Here is a 20,947-nt window from a genome sequence, read left to right on the forward strand (position 1 = left end):
CCCCCAACAAACACCTGTAATTTTCCTTTGAGGTCATTGCATAAAGGTTATCTTGCTCTGAGATAGCAAAGTGGAATTTTACCAATGGGAATGGTGATTCCTGATCCTATTCTGAGTCTTGAGTATGTTAAAGGGTTTCATCTTGCAACTTCCGTTGAGGGTGGAGATAGATTTTGGAGTAGGTGGAGGCAAAGGATTTGCTTCAATAAATACAACCGAAGATCACTTCCCAGGGGATACTTCGGCTTGTTTCTCAGTTGCTTGCCCATTACCAGGAGCTGATAGCCAACAATGTTGCCCAAAATTGCAATTCTCTCAGCATTAGCTCTTGTTCTGATCATACAAGGTAAGCAAAACACTTTACAAATGCATAGTTTAAGGAATCTTAGTGTTAGCGTTTCGTTAAATTCGTCTAATGCTAGATGGAAAAGTTAATCGTGCCTTAATATTCTGGGATGATGATTATTTCTGAGTACATTGCCATAGGAGTTTGGTGTATGTCAGGACCCAGGTTCTTGATATCTGGCAACAGCAGACACCTGGCATTTTATAAATGTTGCTGTTTTTAATTTTCCAGAGGCTTCTCTTGCGCCTGTGACCCAGGAACCAACCACAGGACCAAGCGAGGGGACAACGCTTGAGTCAAGCAAAGAACCAGGTGGTGAAAAAAGCACAGAAGAGCCGACTGATGAAACAAGCGCAGGGCCAAGTGCAGGGCCAAGTGAGGAGTCCAGCACACAGCCAGCCGAAGAGTCGAGTGGTGAAGCAAGCGGAGAAGCGAGTGGAGAAGCGAGCGGAGAAGCGAGCGGAGAAGCAAGCGGAGAAGCAAGCGGGGAAGGAAGTGGGGAAGGAAGTGGGGAAGGAAGCGGAGAAGGAGGTTCACATCTTATTCAACTAGGCACAGAGGCAAGCAAAGAGCCAACCAAGGAGCCAAGTACAGAGCCAACTTCAGAGGCCGCCCCAGAGAGCGTAGAATCAGGAGATTTTTCACTTATCCTGCCAACTGAAGAAACCCATGGAGGTGCAAGCAAAGAGCCAAGCACAAAGCCAAAACCAACTGCAGTGTAAACAGACGAGTCAAGTAAGTTATTTCTGCAATTACTGTGACCTTGTTAGCAACAGTTTCCCTTCTTAGAACTGGTTTGTAGGTGACACTTTGACAAGGACTGGCATCCTCCAAGAGAATACCCCACTTCCCAGCTCCAGTCGCCACGTGATTTAATGATGGCGTTAACCAGTAGGACAGATAGACTCAATGCCCTGTTCCCAACAGACACAGTAATTTGTATTAAAGTATAGGAGTGGAGATGAGAAACTCAGTGTGGCAATGTCACTCCGACAAGTCTAACAGAGAGACCATGGGGCCTTCCAGATATTGTTAGGTTGCAGCTCCCATTGTCCCTGCCCATTCAACATGCTGGGGGGGGGGAGCTAGTGAAAATTGGAACCCAACTTCGGGGAGGGGGGGGCGGATCACATTGACTACCCCGATAAAAGCCGCCTCTTGTACTTAATAGATATCAGGATTCCTGAATGCTGCAGAAGCAGGAAACCCCAGACCAGGATGAGTTCCAGGCTCATCAGTTCACTGTTCAGTGGTCCCCTGCAACAATCACAGGGGTTGTGTTTTTACATGCAGCATGTGAGTTAGCAGTACACCTGGCCAACTTATCACTGGCTATTGTGCAGGAAAACAGCATGCACAATCCTTCACCACCATAACCAAGTTGTGTAAGCTAGGATTAAGGAAACGAGTAGTATAAAGCTGAGACTTCCAGTCCCAGGATTCTACTTTTTTAAGACTCCTTTTGGCACAGACACAGTAGCTTACAGTCCAATGCTAAGCTTGTTTACTTTAGAGGCAAGTAGTCCCTCTTAAGTTAAATGGGACTTCTTCTCTGCTAAATGTGTTTAGGGTCATAACCTTACAGCAGAAGTAGATAGATGTCTACTCAGAAGTAAGGCCCACTGAGTTCCATATGTGATTTGCAACTTAAATCTCTCTTTTCTACTGACTTGGTCCATAGGTCATGCTGAAATAGCATCACAGGAGCAACTTTAGCTAGAATTTTGGGTGTGAATTTGGAGGGGGAACTGAAAGCATAGAGGATTCCTCTCTCCTTCCTCCCCCCTCATCTGTCATCTCCCCTCTTCCTTGCAGCAAATTTTATGTGGGTGGGGAGGGTGAGATAACTGCAGTGGCGTAGCGTGGGTTGTCAGCACCCGGGGCAAGGCAAGTAATTTGCGCCCCCTAACCCGTGGATTTTCGCAGGGGGCAGAGAGCTGCAAGTGCGAGCACGCCCCCCCCCCAGATGTTGCGGCCGGCCCCCCCTACGCCACTGGATAACTGGACCACAAAGAAAAGGTGTCATGTCTGTCTTCTGCGTCAGGAGGTTTGGAGAATCATATTCTGTGCTCAGGGCGTGAGACAGCATCCCTAAATGAAACTTTGGTGCAAGAAATAAGCTCCATGCTAAACTTTTAACATAGATGGATGTCATGGAAGAGCCTAGTTTCTTTTAACCAGAACCAAGACAAGCAGAGGATAAGATCATGGGGACGCCACCTTTTCTCCTGTGTGATTAGGTTCGGGGGAAATTATATGTATGCTAAGAAGTCAGTGCTTCTACCTATATTTTTAATAGGCAAATAATTTGACTAAATACTAACCCCACATATTGCCTGCATCACAGTGAGGCGTATAGAAATCCAGTCTGCTTTTCTGTGAGGCATCTGTAAATTTTTAACTTACTAGAGGCACTTAATGACTTCCTTCTTTCCTTTTGCCTTTACTTACTTACACTTGGGTGTGTGTTCTGCCATCTTTGCGCCAGCAATTATGGCCCAAGTTCTCTATCAGTATTGCCACTGTTTTCTGGCAGAGCTAAAGGCCCAAGAAAGTTTGGTAGCTGATAGCCTTACAGCTGATAAAGGCACAGGAGCCCTGGGGGTGGGGGGGGGGTGGAGACACACAAAACCAACCCCACTGGGCAATGAGACAATTATTTACTCACCAGAACACAGCTGTTAGCAGTGAAGAACATTCAGATCATGTGTTCCCATCGCCACCACAGGCTCTCTAGACAACATGGAAGTAATATCAGAGAATAAAAATGCACTTTAAAAACTTAAATATCAAATTCATTTGCTGTTGCCTCTGAAATTTCCTTAGGAATCACATGTACAAACTTTTAGTCTAAGTGATAATAAATTGGGGATTGGTACTCCAGCTTTGTTAATCATGCTTAATTAAATGAATCTAGAATCTCTGTACAACTTCATTGCCACTGTAATGGCCCCCTGTGCAGCCTTGCTTTTCTCTGATCTTTGTCTTGTGTTTTTGTCTTCAGAATAAAAAGAAAATGAACCCAGAAAGAGAACCTGAATTGATGTCTTCCTGATAATGTTGTCTTGATTGAAGTTGCCCTCCAGTAAATGTAGGTTTAACGCCAACAAGCCTTAAACCTAATTGGTTGGGTTTCAGATAAATAAGTATCTGGTGGTTTATCCCACCCAGTCCACTACATTTTGTTTGTTATTTATTAAACTGTGACATGCCAGACAGCTCGCAGTGGACTTGTAGCAGTTATACTGTGTTAATGCTACTATCACTTTCCCTTCCAATCATCTCCCACACTGATGGGCTCTCTCTGTTGTATGTGCCCTCTGCTTTGCAAACTAAAATAAAAATGGAATGACATTATCACCCTTTGTACTGTGCTGTGTTACTGTTTCCAAGCCTTTCTCAGTTCGCCATTCCTTACAAGCCAGTCTTTACCCTATAGACTTGTAGCCTCATGTTGCAGGAATTTATGTATAGGTTTGGAGGGGTTGCCCCTCCAGCCGATATCAGGCACATGCAGCCCACTACCAAAATCAGCCCAATCACTTTTGTGACTTTCCCCAAAAAAACACTTCATCACAGTTTCTTCCTATCTATTCAAAGGGCTTCTGCTGCACAGTATCAAATGTAACAATTAACTGATAAATGTATCTTTGTACTGGGTCACTGGGAAAACATCAGAAATTCCTATAGACCTGTGAGCTCAGCTACTCAGCAGCCCCTCTGCCTGAGTGATAATCACTGGCATCCTGATACCTGAGTGCCAGACAGGTAGCCGTTCCAGAAATAACAAACCCAAATGGAGACAAAAGGGTGTGATTAACTTGGCTGGGAAACAGGGAAATGTAAATATCTCTTTTGTTACACTTGATGGGTGTTTGGTGGAGGGCAAGGGGAACCATGCAGCAGGGTCCAGGATGCTCAGATTACTGCCACCAGACCTCCCCTTTCATGATGTAACCATGATGTATTAGTGATGTAGTTTGGGGTGTGTAACATGGGGATTAGCAGCTAATAAAAGTTTGGGTTCTCTTTTGTTCGGGGTTTCCATCTTGTTCCACCTTGTGGCAGGTGGGAGTCCTGTCGCAACAATCTTCAGTAAAGACCAAGCCTGCTGGCTGCTGTTTTGCTCTGGTATTCCTGGCTGGTGTCCTTGTTTTTTGTCCAAGGGAGCCCTCAGATTTCTCTGTTAACTAATTCCATTTTAAAGTGGATGTGGATTATGGACAGACAGAAGACCTCTTCAGGTGGGCACATTCAATATTATCTAAAACGTGGGGGGGGGGGGGGAAGAGAGTAGTGAGAAAGGATGTGCTAGCTCCAGCCCCTGTGCTCTTCTGCAAGTTGGAGGGCATATTTGTGAACCCTGGAAAATCCAGAGCTCTAAAAACATGCAGGGAGGCTCTTGAGTACAGGGGGCGCTTCTGACAGCCATCTTCCAACTTGTGGAGGACAAGAAGAGCAGCGGGTGGGTCCAGCGCGCACACACCCCACAGGCCCCTGCACATATTTCACTAAATTCAGGTCTACACCTGAAGGCTAGGGATATTTACATAGAAATACTTGCAACTCTTTACATCAAGAGTCTTATCCTCTCCAGTCCTTTTCTCCCTGACCCCCCCAACCAATTTTGGCAGAAATGGATTAGCCAATTAAAGCAGACACAGCATTGGGGTGGGCAGAGCCAAGCTCCTTAGTAGGGATGCAAATTGCTCCCTCCCATTGTCATCAGACTGATCATCAGACTGGAGTCAATAATACAGCCCTCAAACAATTCACATTGGGCTGTCTACCTGCACATGCACAAAAGTGTGAAGTTTTCCCTCACTGATGTGTACCCCTCTCTCACACACAACACACTACTAACGGAGCTAGGTAGGACTGTCCACTGTATTCAGAATATGGTAGCCTTTTGACTTTTCAAAAGCTGATGCAAGGTAGTATCAAGCACAAAGGTTGCTGACTGCTTTGGTCTGAAAGCCACATGCACTCTTGGCCAAACCTCCCCCCCCCCCCCGCACATCCATACTCTTGCACATACAGGGGCACAGCCCCCTTCTCAGAGGAGGTGTGGTTATCGCCCCCTCCCTGGTCATCAAGTGATTATTTGATGACCAAGGAGGGGGTGATTTGCATCCCCATCAGGCCAGAAGCAGAATAACTTGGGTGTTTGTGTATGCAAATCAGCACACACCTTCCAGACCAAGGGTTAGCCACCTGGATTTAGCAAGTGAGCGTCCCCGTCCCCCCCATCAATGTAACAGTGTGTTATTCTTCCCACTCTCAAGAAAGCAAATCTGGCTACAGAAATGACATCACAACTTCCCTGCCTTAAACTTTCAGCTGCATGTAAAATACTAGAAGTTGGCTATTTATTTTGTATGAGGAAACCAGAACCCACCCACCCCTTCTTAACAGGGCCGTAATGCGGCACCAGTTGAAGGTGCAAACGTCGGTGTTGCGTGTGTGAGAGAGAACCTGTTCTGCCTTACAAGTTGCCAAGTTTCAGGAGAAAGGGGCAAACATTATTCACACCTTTAGACCCATGTCCCCAGATATGCTTGCATGCACAGCTTTGCAAAATGTCCGGGCTTGACATGTTCATGGTATAGTACCAGTATTATAGACTAGAAGTGCACCCTTGAGGCCTAGTAGTGATCAAAGAGCCTCCAGACTGGCTCCCCTTTGAGAACATGCCATTTGTGATTGTGCAGTAAAAGCAGCAGAAAGAGGGCTACTTTACTCTTTTCTCAAAGTGAATGGGAAGTCAAGTTTCTATGGAAGAAACATGGAGTGGCTGAGTTTAAGAGCCCTCGACTTGAGTGGATAACAGTTGCACAAAAGAAGTGTCAAAAACTGGTTGCACTGAAAAGAACATTTGCATGTCCTTTGTGTGGTGACAAGCGCTTGGAATAAATCAGACAACACTTTTCAGTGACAAGAAAAGAGGAGTGAGAATTAGGCCTTTTCCAGGAAGACCTGAGATTCTCTTCCACGTTCTAAACCCATCTTGATTCACTGTGGGCCTGACAATCTTAACAAATTTAAGCTGCTTAAAATTATGGGTTCTTTAGTAGGAATAAGAAGCCTATGCACAAGAGAGTGTACCTTTTAAAGTTTTCCTCTCTCCCATTTGTGAAAATTAAATACAGTGGTACCTCTGGTTAAGAACTTATTTCGTTCCGGAGGTCCGTTCTTAACCTGAAACTGTTCTTAACCTGAAGCACCACTTTAGCTAATGGGGCCTCCTGCTGCCGCTGCGCCGCTAGAGCACGATTTCTGTTCTCATCCTGAAGCAAAGTTCTTAACCCAAGGTACTATTTCTGGGTTAGCGGAGTCTGTAACCTGAAGCGTATGTAACCTGAAGCCTATGTAACCCAAGGTACAACTGTACTGTTGGTTACCATCCTCCGCTCAGTCTTCAAAACCAGTATACTCAAACAAATAATTACTGTACCAGAGGAAGTTTTGTATGGCATTGATGCAAATACACAATTTGATGTACTAAAAATGAACCCCAACCCCCACAAACATGCACATTAAACTTCTAGGCCTGATGGGTATCAAAAGCAGAGTGCTAACATGTAGGCAAAATCTACAGAAATTTTCCAACTGTGCTATCCTATGCATGTTTGTGTGTTCAACGGCACTTACTCCAAAGTATGTATACAGAAGGGCATCTTGCACACCCGTTTATTGTTTTCCATCCCCTTTTGCATCCAGTCTTCATGCTCTTCCATATTTTTCCGGTACTCCACCTGACAAACAAAGGCAAAGTATTGCAACATTTCCAGAGCCCTGAGCCCTAGGGAGTGAAGGGAGCTTCATAAATACAGTGGACACTCGGGTTGCAAACGTGATCTATGTGGGAGGCACGTTCGCAGCCCGCAGCATTCTTAACCTGCAGCGCCACGTCTGCGCACACGTGGGTCGTGACTCAGCGCTTCTGCACATGAGCGAACACTAAAACCCGGAAGTAACCTGTACTTCCAGGTTTTGGCACGTCCGTAACCCAAAAACGTGCAACATGAAGCGTCTGTAACCCGAGGTATGACACTATCATTTTATTCTTACACAATCCGTGTCAAAGAAACAGCACACACTGTATTCAGAATGTTTAAGAACCCACAGTAGACACAGACTTGATGACCATGCTGAGTAAGTATAAACTCATTTCTGTGTCTGAAAGGCACACAGAAGGAGACAGACTGCAACTCAACTTTTAACACCAACTTTTTGCATATTTATTTAATTCATGCATATGTAGAGAAGATGGGGGGGTTGAGAGAGCAGGTACCAAGACATCGTTTAGGGGAAAGGTTCCTGCTTGTTCCTTTTCATAATGTGAAACTAAATATCTGACCTAGAGCACTAGGAGCAGGGTAGAACATCTATTATTATTATTATTATTATTATTATTATTATTATTATTATTATTATTATTTTAAGAGCATAGATTTCAACTTCTCTAACACAGCTGGTAAAAGTAACAAGGGAGAGTTCAATAGTATAACTTCGCTTCTAAATTATAATGCATCTGTATTTTGTCAGTTGCTGTCCTATCGTTCATCTTGCACTATTCTGATCCCTAATATAAAGTTTTCCCACTCCCACAACCCCAAGCCATTTTAAGGATTCCAGCAGTTAAATCTGGAAAGTCATAAAAAGTCAGCCTTTGAGCACTAAGACTCCATAGACTGCTTCTGTTTGAATGGTAACATTATGATGATACGCTGTACTCTGTTAACAACTTAATTACGCCTAATAAAATAAATTACTGTGGAACCATCAAAGAGAAAACCAGAAGGATTCTGCAAAAATACCATTTACAATCTAGCTGCATAGAGCTTTCTAAAAAAAGGCCTGTCACTTTCTGTAAGAGACGTTAGCAGGTGCCCAAGGCGTTCACATTTAAATAAATGGGTTTAAGTGTGTTTAACTTTGGTGGGATCATACCCATGGCGTAGTCTGCCACATATTCCACATCATCTACTGCTCTTCTTCATTCCATACAGTATTCATCTGAAGACAGATCCTGGAAAACATAGGACCTTACGCCATGGGCAGAAAGTTGGAACTCAATCCAGCCAAATTCGTGCAAATTGAAGACCCACATGGAAGCATTACATTTATCAATAGGATAAACGTATGGGACTTAAATGTGCCTCATCCCAGGACAGAATGAAAACTTTACAAGGAACACAGCAGGGCTGCATCCAAAGCAGTAGCCTCGTGTCCATTTGCACATGTCCCCAACCTCTCATACAATATGCACTGGAAGCAAGGAACTGCACAGCAAAATGATGCCAGCACATAAAATAAGTTGCACCTGGCACCACAACTCAGGCCCAATACTTTCGTGGCAGCCCCAAGTCCCATATCATGTTTATCTCTGCCCTGTGGGTAGAGTGTATTTGCATGTATATTTTTAAAGTTTGCTTTTGAAACTGTAGACATTATAAACACACAAATATTGGGTAAGATCTACCCACTAGTTCTCTTATTTTAAAGGCCGCAGACTACTCCTGAACCATTAGGGCCCAACTGAATGCTTTGGTAAAGGTGTGGCAGAAGATTCTTTGCTTTCTGTCAGCGCCCTCGGCTGATGAACAAACACACTAAATCGAACGCCCTGGTTAGCTGCTGCCCTCACAAAGCCACTGTTTGCAGTCATGGTGATGGCCTTCAAAGCATCTCCTGTGCCAAAGATGGTCAGAGAACGGCTATTGATTTTGGAGCTGGGCACTAGTCTTAAGGCACGCTCAGAGGGCTGGTCTGGCACCACCGTGATTCTCTCCAGGAGTAACAAGGCTCGACTTTTCTCACCCGCCCCTCCCAAAGTCTCTAAAATGACTTGAAAGTCTTTGACTGCAGATTCACAAGCAAACAGCTCCTTGCCCTTCATGAAATCCTCCAGGAGTGGGAGAACACTCTCTTCCCTCTCCTGCACTGCCTGTTCCGTTAATACTTTCTCCTTGAAGATGAAGTAACAGCCTCCGTAGCTCAGGGCAGAGACGTATGTGATCAGAGTAGTAATATCCAAGTTAACCCTCTTGCACACGTCTACTCGGATCTCCGTAGGAAAAGCAACACTAGCTATTAAGTTGTCCCGATCTACTTTGGTCACCTGAAGGCCCTCCCCTCCTTCCTCAGATTCGCCAGAGCTCAAGGGGAGGTCTTCACTAGCACACTCCATCAATGCATTCACGGCAACAATGTCTCCCCGCACCGATATGCCCATCTGTTGCAGTCTCTGTGCCATTGGGCAGGACACACCGTTGTAGAAAGCAAAGATAATGTGCGGGTTACTGTACTGCACTGGTTGCTGGCCACTTGCTCGCAGGAAATCCCCTGCCTGCTCAATGATGTTTTTGTCACCATACTGGCCCCTGCCCAGCCAAATGTTGTGCAGGGCTTCAGCCTTTCGACCTATGGCTTTCACCCAGGTGTGGCCACCATTTGCAACGACGTCCACCACCAAGCTTTGTTTCTCCCCAAATTGGTCCTCATACGTGAAGACATGGACAACACTGACAACCTCCTCCAAGTTTTCAGCTGACTCAATGATGGCCTGCAGGTGAGTGAGATTGGTACTTTGCAGGTGAGACTCTTTGATGGCTACCTTGCCAGCCTCCACCTTGCGCAAGAACTTTAACTCGGCCTTTAGCTTGCCGCAGAGTTTTGATCCGCCTTCTATGCCTCCTTTCCGGAATCTAGAAAGGGCTTCTGCCCTCTTGATGAGCTCCTCTGCAATAGCAATCCTCTCGCACAGCAAGGCGTGTACAGACATGGTAACATTATTCCTGAGAAAAATACGAAGAAGATCACTGTTATTTCAAGCTGTAATGTAAAGACATTTATGAAGACGTTTCTCAATCTAGGACAATGATTCCCTTTCAAAAACTGTTTTAAATAAGCAAAGCAAAAAGCAGAAGCTCAAAATGAAACAAACAAACAAACAAAACCACTTCCAAACTAAAACATGCTTTTCAATTAATTAAAAAATCATTAAAAAATAAATCCAGGGAGAAACCTGAGATTATGGGACTATGACAAAGAATGTGAGAGATTTAGGGCTAAGTCACTTGTGAAAACAGGAGAGAAAAAGAGAAAACATGGTGGGATGGATTCTCTTATGGTAGCCACACTGTGGCTTCAGCCACACTGAATAATTGCTTCTACCTGGATAGCACAACTTCAACACACTTGGCTGCTTTAAAACTGTGTCCACACTCATAAATCTAATTTACATAGGTGGTGGGGTGTTGGAGGGGGAGAGAAACGAGGCATTAATGCCACAAATTTCGTCACCCAGTTCCTCTCAATCCAATTGAATCCTTCTGTAATAAGTGAACTGAAGCCTAATTTCCTATCGAGTTTTGCCCTTGCTTTTAAAGCTTTTCTTCAAATACACTGTGAACGATATCCTTATTGATCTTGTTTTTAAAAAGAGGCAATCTAGCGGTATTTCACACAATAGTCACTGATTATCCCAAGCCCTTACACAGTAAGCTGCTTCAGACAGCTGCCGTAATATCCTTCAATTGGGTGTGTGGGTTTTTTTAGTTACTGCCAGCTGCTGGGTTGATAGTAGGACAGCAATGCAAATACTTTTACATTTTGATCAAGGATAGGCAGCTAGGGATCCAGGGCACACATGGGAATTTCTCTTTAGCTCCTGATCCCATCTGCTTCAGTGTCTACAGCACGACTTTGGCAAAGCCCTATACGGCCCCATTCCTATGCCAAGCCAGAGGGAATTTGGGGTGAGAAGATAAGGGCCCAACAGGATACTTCTGGCAAAGCCTCCCTTGCTGCTCAGGCTGGTTAGAAAAGACCTCACCTCACCCATCTCCCAGCTTGAATGGAAGTTGAGATCTTCCTCATACCTGCTTGCTTACTCAAGATCCTGGAGCCACAGATGTTAGGAACTGAAAGTAAGCCTGATCATTCTACAGTAGCAAACACACCGTCCGCACCAAGTTATGGTTTCTCCCCAAGAAAGAAGGCAGAATCTGCTACAGTCACTCCAGGTTTTTGGGACTACAGCTCCCAACCAGCGCAGTCATGCAGGCTGGGGCAGATGTTGCAGTCCAAAATGCCAAGCAGAGTGTTTCTTAAACCTGGATCTCCATCTGTTCTTGGACTACAACTCACTAGGGATGATGGGAGTTGTAGTCGCAACAATATCTGGGGACCCAAGGTTGAGAAACAGTAATCTAGAGCAGGATTCCTCAACCTCGTCCCTCCAGATGTTTTGAGACTACAATTCCCATCATCCCTGACCACTGGTCCTGCTGGCTAGGGATCATGGGAGTTGTAGGCCAAAAACATCTGGAGGGCTGAGGTTGAGGAAGCCTGGACTAGAGGGTACCAAATTGGGGAAAGATGACCTAGGTAGTCTCAGAACTACCATTGCAGGGGACTAGATGACCCTTGGGGTCCCTTCCAACTCTACAATTCTATGATTCTAGTTATAACAGTCAAACGCAATGGGCTAATCCTGAGTCAGGTATTTTAGGAAGTTTCGGTATATGTTGTAGGTACTTTAAAAATACATCATAATAATTACAGCAACAATAACTAGTCAGGCAAGAATCATTAAACATAAAGAGAGATTTGGGAAACTGTTAGCTAAACAAATAAAGGAATCCATGAATCAACAAGAATATAAAGTTATAGAAAAAATGGCACTTATTATTAATTGCTGTAATGATAAAATCAGTAATGATATAGCAACATAGAACTGTTTCCCTTTAATTTTCTTCGTTTTCTGTAATTTATAATCAACCACTCTTTCTTTCTTTTTCTTTCTTTCTTTCTTTCTTTCTTTCTTTCTTTCTTTCTTTCTTTCTTTCTCCCCCTCCCTCCCTCCCTCCCTCCCTCCCTCCCTCCCTCCCTCTCCCTTACAATTCTAACTTCTTACAGTGGTACCTCGGGTTAAGAACTTAATTTGTTCTGGAGGTCCGTTCTTAACCTGAAACTGTTCTTAACCTGAAGCACCACTTTAGATAATGGGGCCTCCTGCTGCCGCCGCGCCACCGGAGCAAGATTTCTGTTCTCATCCTGAAGCAAAGTTCTTAACCCAAGGTAATATTTCTGGGTTAGTGGAGTCTGTAACCTGAAGCGTATGTAACCTGAAGCGTCTGTAACCCGAGGTACCACTGTATTTTCAAAAATATAAAAGACTAAAATAAGCACAAGATAGGCCATGCTGAAACAACTGTGCAATCTGAAAATGTTTATGTGGAAAGCGGAAGCAGTTTCTGAGCTTAAGAAAAGAGTCCAAATGGCATCAATATCATGTTGCAGAAGAAACCAAATACACGCTTGGGTCACGGTTAGGCAGCATTTGCTGAACTTTTCCTTGTCAAGCCAGATGCAAGACGTATAAAACAGGGATGGGGAACCTGTGGCCATCCAGGTTTTTCAGGACAATATTCCCAACATCCAACTGTTGACTGAGCTGAGTGGGAGGTGGAGTCCAATCGCATCTGGCAGGTATAAAGTGGTATAAAGCAGAGGTGGAAGTCTTTATGCAATATCCTGGAGAACATTGGTTGGAGAAGCTATATGCACAAGGGGGTGGAGCTAGAAACTCTAGGAGGCTGAACTGAAGTAACCCTACACACCATAGGGTTGTTTACTCTCTTGAAATAAACAGGGTTTAGCACACAGAACTCCTACTGCCCCTGCTTTCCTAGAAAAGAGAAGAGGGGCCGGATGGGAGAGAATGAGATTTCAACAGGTCAGAGTGCAATTAGCTTAGGAAAGAGAGGTAAAGATAAGCTACAAATACAAAAAAGCACCGAGAGGCTTTTCTCGAGTTTTGAATATTAAAAATACCTCTAAAGCAGCACCAGCAGAAATTTCCCAGTGTCCTTACAATTCCAGTCCCAAGCCTGGTTGAAAAACCTTAGAGCACCCAGAATATGACTACTTTTGTTATGTTTGCAATTATGTAAATATTTTCATGCTGTGAGCTGCCTTGAGCATGGTTTTAGCTATGGAAAGATGGCATGCAAATGAAATGAGGATGGTGATGGACTTTGGTTTGGGAGCAGCTAGAAGCAGCAGCAACTTATCACAACTTTCACTTGTTTCCCCGTGATGCAACAGAAAGCTGCTGTAATTTTAAACTCTTTTAGTACTTTAACTGTCGTATGATTTTAAAGTATGGTTGAGATCTTTTTTTAAACTCGCTTTGAGCTTTTTAAAAAAGCAACAACAATCAAATGGTGCATAATTTTAAGAAACAAGTTTTATTAGTTTTTATAAAAACTAATAATTTTTTGCAAAAAATTTAATAATTTTAAGAAACAAATGAAATAATAGTAAACAAACAGCAAGCACTTTCCTTGGTCTGTAGGACTTTCTGGTCTTGCAAACAATGTTCCAAGATCCAAGTGTTTTTTTCCCCATCTGCAGAGACAACATAATCCTGTATCCCCTCCTCCCACTTTTGAAAGCCCTGGGAGACTAGCATGTCATTTGGAAGCGTGCACCGACCTGTTTTTGAATTTTTATTACTATATAATCATTTATGCTCCGTCTTTTAACCCTGACAGGGGATAGCTTAGACACAGCTAAAAACATAGAAAACTAAGGAGGGGAATCGTTTTTAAACATGGACAGAATTAAACAGATATACACACATTAAAAATCTATTAAACCTGCACAAATAATCACATTTTCTCTTTTACTCCTTTCCTCCCTCCCTCCATATTAAAATGTAATAACGATTGATATCCTTTCAAATGTGTTTGTGGAAGGGGAAAACATTGGTTTGTTTTCGTCCTTCTTATGTATCTGGTCTTCTCCTTTTACATGTTTCTGTTGTGGAAAATACGAAATGTTTACCCCCCCCCCGCCCTGAAACGAGGAGAAGCCCCCCCGCCACGGACTCCTTCCTCTTGCCAGACTTACCACCAACTCGCTCCGCCGTCCTCGCAGCTGCAAGCGACTTCCGCCTCCATACCATAGAGAGCGCGGGGGGAGACGGGCTCCTTCAGAGCCTCACAAGCGGAAGGAAGCCGGCACTGGGCCCAGCCTTCACTTCCGGTTCCCGTTCGGCGCCTCCATGTGCGGGGCAAGGGTGGCGGGTTAACCTTTTCCCCGTATTTATTAGATTACATTTTATTATTTATTTGATATTAATGATAGTATTGCTTCATAATTGCATTTCGTTATTTATAATTTTAAATGTTAGATTATAATACTACATTTTCAAGTAATTTATGTTAGTATAATAGTGTTTATTTAATTACATTATAATTAGTTTCACAGAATCATAGAACTGTAGAGTGAGGGTCCACAAGGGTCATCTAGTCCAACCCCCTGCAGTGCAAGAATCTTTTGCACAATGTGAGGCTCAAACTCATGATCCTGAGATTAAGAGTTTCATGCTCTTACCAACTGAGCTATCCTATATTAAATTATTATTAAATTGTAATTATAGTATGGTATAGTATATTCTGATTGATTGCATTTAAATATACTACCCTTTTTCTCTCCCAAGGATGGTGTGGGGGTGGTGTGCATCGGGGTGCCCGAACGTTTTTCAAAGGGGGCCAGATTTGATGAAGTGAGCATGCATGAGGGCCGACCAAGGTGATTGAGCTATTTTTAGGATTTTGCTCCAGGATATATACTGTCGCGGGAGGCGGATTAGGCCCCCGAAACAGACTTTGGACATGCCTGGTGTCCATGGTTCTCCTCCTTTAATCCCCCCCACATAACCCTGTGAGGTAGGTTAGGCTGAGAAGCAATGCTTGGCCCAAGCCAAGGTCGTAGAATTGGAAGGGCTCCCAAGGGTCATCTAGCGCATGTTGAATGGTTTCTTTAAATGTAAAGGTTTATCATTGTTCCACTCCATGTGTATGTCTTTAAGGGGCCGGAGCAAGGGCCAGAGCAAACTAACGAGACCCAGCTTTACAGCTGTGAAACATAGCAGGTGCTGCTGAGTTGTATTTGATTAAGGTGTGTCAGCATCTGGGTGTAGTATATAAGGAGCAGCACCTAGCTCTCCCATTACCCTGGGGGATGGGTTGGTGGTTGGGTCTGGTTTGTTTGTTAATATATTTAGTGTAAATGGAGTTTTTGTTTTTCTTATTAAAACCTTCTTTAAGTTATTTTTGAGTCCTTTCTTTTTAATGCATGATCTCCCCAGCAAGCTCTCTGCAGTGTCACTATACTGCAAAAAGCCAACATCTTTGGTTATGGGCCCAGCTGCTGAGTGGATGACTGCATATTTTTGGACTCTGAGAAAGGTTTGAAAACTCCTTCTCCTGTTAGCGTAGTTTTTGTGGGTCTGGAAGAGTTCCAGAATGGTTGACCGGGTTCCTGAAGCTGAGAAGGCTCTGGTCTTCCCACAGCTAACAGATGAGAACTATAGTTTATGGTCTTTTCGGGTGGAGGCGCTTTTGACCTCTAGAGAAGTATGGACCTATGTAACTGATGACCCTCCTGACCCTGTAACTAATGCTTGGTCGAAAGGAGATGCAAAAGCCAGGGCGATAATTAATTTGGCAGTCAGCGAACAGCAAGTAGTCTATATAAGAAATAAGAAAACTGCCAAAGAAATGTGGGACAGTCTTGCAGCAGTGCATGTTAGAAAAGAGTCAGCGTCTGCATTGACGTTTTTCAAGCAGTTGTACCAGACGAAGTTGCAGCCTGGTGGTGATTTGGCAGCACACTTGAGACGTCTGGAGGCAATACGCGGCGAATTAATTCGAAGGGACATGGAGATACCTGATATTCAGTATGTTTTTATCATCCTTTGTTCCCTTAATGAGGACTTTGATGGTATAGCTAGCCAGATATCTGCCGTTCCACCAGCACAATTAACTGTGGAAGGGGTAACGGCAAGATTAATGGGCGAGTTGGATAGAAGGGAGGCTTGTGCCATAAGCACTCCTGTTTCCAGAAAGAATGAGGAACGCCATGTGCAAACCTGTGGTGATACAACTGCATTTAAAGCTGCAAAGTGTTGTTGGTTCTGCAATAAGCAAGGACATTTTGCAAGGGACTGCAGATCCAAAAGAAAGCAAAGTGCTCCAAAGCCTGTTTCTGTTCGTCAATCACGGTCGTCAGCCCAGCAGCCAGCATCGTATAGTAGAGACAGAAACGAGCCGCGAGCTTTTCACGCTCGGACTACAGATCGTAAAAGAATTAAAGGTGCCAAGTGGAAGTCTTTTGTTGTCGACTCAGCAGCATCTCAGCATATCTGCAATGATCGAAGCTTGTTTATTTCTTTCGAAGAGGAAATTGGTAATGTACATTTAGCCAATTCACAAGTCTTGCAGTCGCTTGGCAGGGGTACTGTTAAACTTGACTCTTTAAACATTACAATAGCGAACTGCATTTACTGCCCGTCAATGGACAATTTATTGTCAGTAAGGTGCTTTGCTCGTCAAGGCATAACTGTGCGTTTCTTAAAGTCTATGTGTGAGTTTTTCGAGGGGAACAAACGTCTATTGTATGCCCGGGAATCTGATGGTTTATATAGACTGTATTTTCGCACCTACTCCCAATTGCCTATAAATTGCAGAGCAGCACAGTTAAGCCAGGGGTTGAGGAATGTAAGGCCACATTCTGGGTGTGTCCACATGGCGCACAGAATTCTGGGACACCTGAATTTTGCTGATGTAATTAAGACAAAGAGTATTGTCAATGGCCTCAACTTAAAACCATGCAAATTCTTTATGCAATGTCTATCCTGTTGCAAGAATAAGATTAAGGTTGCACGCAAGGGCAGGTGCTCAGATAGGAAAGTAACTGAGCCATTTGAGCGTGTACATTGTGATTTAGTTGGGCCACTCCCACCATCATTAGGAGGTTCTAAGTACTGGCTTACCCTGATAGACCAGTATAGTAGATATTGTTGGACTTATGCAATAGCTGAGAAGTCCCAAGCATTTGAGAAGTACAAGGTTTTTTGCAACTGGGTAAAAACACACTTTAACAAACCAATTAAGAACCTGTTTTCTGACCGGGGCGGGGAATTTGTTTCTGAGGATTTTGAGAAATTCCTGGAAGCGCAGGGGACTACTCATGAGTTATCTTGCCCCCGAAGTCCCTGGCAAAATGGGCTTGTTGAAGTTGTGCAGCGTGACTTGCAGGCAGGGGTTAAAACTTATCTGCACGATGCTAATCTGCCCAAAGCGTTTTGGGCTGAAGCACTCCATGCTTTTTGTTATGTTAGAAATCGCAGTTATCATTCTGGTTTAGATGTCACCCCCTTTGAGAAGTTGTTTAAAAAACGCCCTAATCTGAAATACCTACGTATTTGGGGTTCAGATGTAATTATGCATTATCCTGCTAAGCAGAAATTGGGTGAGCGTAGTGTCCAGGGAAAATTAATGGGCTACCAGCAGGGGGCGTACAGAATTTACATACCAGCAACTGGCAAATTTCATATTACCAGAAGCATGATACAAACTGTAAATTGGAATGGAGTTGCTGTTTTCCAAGATACTGATGGTATAAATGATACTGAGGAAGAAGAGGAAGCAGGAGCAGCAGCAGGAGAAAATTGTGCTTCTGAATTAATGGGGAAAGACAAAAAGCCTGTTGAATCTGATAATTTGTTTGATGATTTAAAGTCACAGGCATCCAAGGGGAGGTTAGATTCTCTTGAGTTTTCTGACCGTGAGCTTAGCCTACAGGCACCTCTTCAGTCTGACAATGATAATTTACAACCTGAAACTAGTAGTTCACTGAGTCCCATTAAGTCTGAGGAGTCTGACTCTCCTTCCGGACTGAGACGTTCAGATAGAAAGAGGCAGAAGCCACAACGTTTCGCAGATGAACATTTTAATACTGTGTATGCCAATAAGGTGGTTTTTGAGCCAAAAAGCTACAATGATGTTCAGAATTTACCTAAGCACCAAGCTGCAAATTGGTATAAAGCTATGAACTCTGAGATAGCTTCTTTGAAAGAGCATAACACTTGGTCTCTCGTACCACAAACCCCAGATATGAGACTTATTGATTCAAAATGGGTTTATAGAGTTAAAATGAATGACAAAAATGAAGTTGTAAGGTACAAGGCAAGACTAATTGCTAGAGGTTTTCAACAAATTCCAGGTGAAGATTATGTTTGGTGTTATTCACTAAGTGTAAAATATGAAACAGTTAAGCTTTTGTTAAAAGATGCATCACAATGTGGAAAAGCCCACTATGCAATGTTTCTCTGCTCTTAAGAGAGTGGTAATGTACCTTAAACATACCAAACATTATAGGTTGCAGTTTACAACAAGTATTGACAAAGGTTTTGAAATTTTCTGCGATGCATCTCATGCAGTAGAACAAAATAATTGCAGGGGTGTGTCTGGTATGGTGTTTTGTTATAACGGTTGTCCATTTGAATGGAAGTCCCAGACACAAACCATTATTTGTCTCTCTACAACAGAGAGTGAATTATGTGCATGCGTTCAAGCCACTCGTGATGTAGAATGGTATCTGCAAGTATTTGCAGACCTACAGATGCAAGTAACACTGCCAGTAAGAGTTTACCTTGATTCCCAGAGTGGACTTGCTATCCTGTGTTCAGAGACCAATACGCAGCGCACTAGAGTCTTAAGATTACGTTTAGAATTTGTAAAGAAACTAATTGCTGATGAAATGGTTGTATTTAAATACGTTCCAGGTGACAATCAAATTGCGGACATTTTTACTAAAGCACTTCCAAAGGCTACACATGAAAAACATGTACAAAGTATGCTTTATGTTTTTGTTCCACAATGATGAACCGCAGGGGAAATGTTGAATGGTTTCTTTAAATGTAAAGGTTTATCATTGTTCCACTCCATGTGTATGTCTTTAAGGGGCCGGAGCAAGGGCCAGAGCAAACTAACGAGACCCAGCTTTACAGCTGTGAAACATAGCAGGTGCTGCTGAGTTGTATTTGATTAAGGTGTGTCAGCATCTGGGTGTAGTATATAAGGAGCAGCACCTAGCTCTCCCATTACCCTGGGGGATGGGTTGGTGGTTGGGTCTGGTTTGTTTGTTAATATATTTAGTGTAAATGGAGTTTTTGTTTTTCTTATTAAAACCTTCTTTAAGTTATTTTTGAGTCCTTTCTTTTTAATGCATGATCTCCCCAGCAAGCTCTCTGCAGTGTCACTATACTGCAAAAAGCCAACAGCGCAACCCATTTTGAAATCAATTCAAGACTTCTGCCACAGAATTTAGGAAGCTGCCATATATAGTCAGACCATTAAGTCCAACTAGTACTGTCTACACTGACTGGCAGCAGCAGTGGCTCTTCAGGGTTTCAGGCAGGGAGCCTCTCCCAGCCCTACCTGAAGATGCCAGAAGGGACTGCAAGGTAAGCACTGCCACAGAGCTATGTGGCCCCTCCCTTGGAAAGTTGAAACTGAAGGGTGTTTCTTTTAAACTAACAAATGAGTTGTGTTTGATGAGGAGGGTGGTTAGCAACAAGTGCTGCAATTGTGTGCAGAGCACATCAGTTTTCCTGGAGCCTTTGCGGCGTTTTGGACAACCACAACTCCTATCAGCACAGCCAGCTGATAGGACCAGTTAGTGCATTAGGTTTGATGTATCTATATAGGGTTGCCATACATCTGGATTTTCCTGGACATTTGACTGATTTCTGCCTGGGCACTGCTTCCAACTGCAGTATTCCGTGTATGTCTAGGAAGTTTGGGATGTATGGCAACCCATGCTGACCGTCATTTTTGCCAGCTTTTCTGAAAATAGCTCAAAAACGTCTTTTTTGCAATTTTGCTAAAGAAAGCTCAACAACTTTGGTCAAAACTTTTGTGTCTGGATTTTCACTTTTTGAAATATGGCATCCCTATCTATCACGAAAGTTCTAAGGGGAGGTTCACAGGGTGGAAATGCCGTGCTATGCTGTTGTGTGTTAATTCTAATCCTGCATTTTAAAACCTAAGCAAGAAATTCAGAAAACAAAGCTACAACATTCCTTTGTATTGAATTTCTGATTGTTGTGAGACATTTTTCTGTGAGAATAAATCATCTTTGTCAACCTTACATACTTTTTTGTCATAGGTTATAGCACTGGATTAAAAGGGAACCTTTAACCTTGTGCACTTGTGTATCTCTACAGCTCACAAGAGTGTTTTTTTGCAGACTACAATCAGCACCTGGAATTCTTACTACAGAAGAATTTTGACTAAAGTTCAACATACCATCTCAGTTGGTCAGACAAACCTATTTTTGTTCGTGTTTAGATTTTATCAAATTTCCAAGCACACCATATCACCACCCTGTGGACAAAGTTTCCAAGCAAATATATCCACTAAATTGTTCTATGCCTCTCTAATCAATGTTTTTCCCTGTGGCTCAAACATTCTATTTACATATCAGATTTTTTTTTTAGTTTTTGGAAATTCAGTGGCACATACCATTTACCCAAGGGGTCAGACTGTACCAGTATGTACTTTACTTGTTACCCCAACACTCAAGTATCAGTCAGAATGCCTGAAAATACCCCACTGAACATAAGAGGGAGAGTAGTGCTGTGTGCATGTCTTGCTTGTGGGTTTCCCAAGCCTATATGACTGGCCATTGTGGGAACAGAATACTGTAAAGGAAATAGGGCTAGGTTTTTGGTCTGAT

The 20,947-nt window shown here is 43.3% G+C and overlaps 1 protein-coding gene and 1 long non-coding RNA gene across 3 annotated transcripts; one reads left to right on the forward strand and one right to left on the reverse strand.

Moving 5' to 3' along the window:
- Positions 1–218: 218 nt before the first annotated feature.
- Positions 219–3,703, forward strand: LOC310690208. Its single transcript, XR_014517979.1, has 3 exons — positions 219–346; positions 578–1,081; positions 3,351–3,703. It is a non-coding gene; the product is annotated as an uncharacterized lncRNA (long non-coding RNA).
- A 3,857-nt stretch (positions 3,704–7,560) lies between these two features.
- LOC310690170 (UPF0415 protein C7orf25) lies at positions 7,561–14,295 on the reverse strand. Of its 2 annotated transcripts, none has more exons than XM_083468849.1 (2): positions 14,270–14,295; positions 7,561–10,146 (listed from the first exon to the last, which is right to left on the reverse strand). In XM_083468849.1, exon 2 carries the CDS (start codon positions 10,131–10,133, stop codon positions 8,877–8,879), a length of 1,257 nt encoding a protein of 418 aa, XP_083324975.1. In that variant the 5' UTR covers positions 10,134–10,146; positions 14,270–14,295; the 3' UTR covers positions 7,561–8,876. The 2 variants fall into 2 exon arrangements, with proteins under 2 accessions (XP_083324975.1, XP_083324976.1); XM_083468850.1 differs by lacking the exon at positions 14,270–14,295 and adding an exon at positions 12,976–13,524.
- Between the last annotated feature and the right edge of the window lie 6,652 nt (positions 14,296–20,947).

This window comes from Podarcis liolepis (genome assembly GCF_965112155.1).
Source record: "Podarcis liolepis genome assembly, chromosome: 12".
Taxonomy (NCBI): Eukaryota; Metazoa; Chordata; class Lepidosauria; order Squamata; family Lacertidae; genus Podarcis; species Podarcis liolepis.

What these genes read in the sequence shown, in the direction of transcription:
- LOC310690170 (XM_083468849.1), bottom strand. Translation starts at nt 10,133, where the DNA reads ATGTCTGTACACGCCTTGCTGTGCGAGAGGATTGCTATTGCAGAGGAG.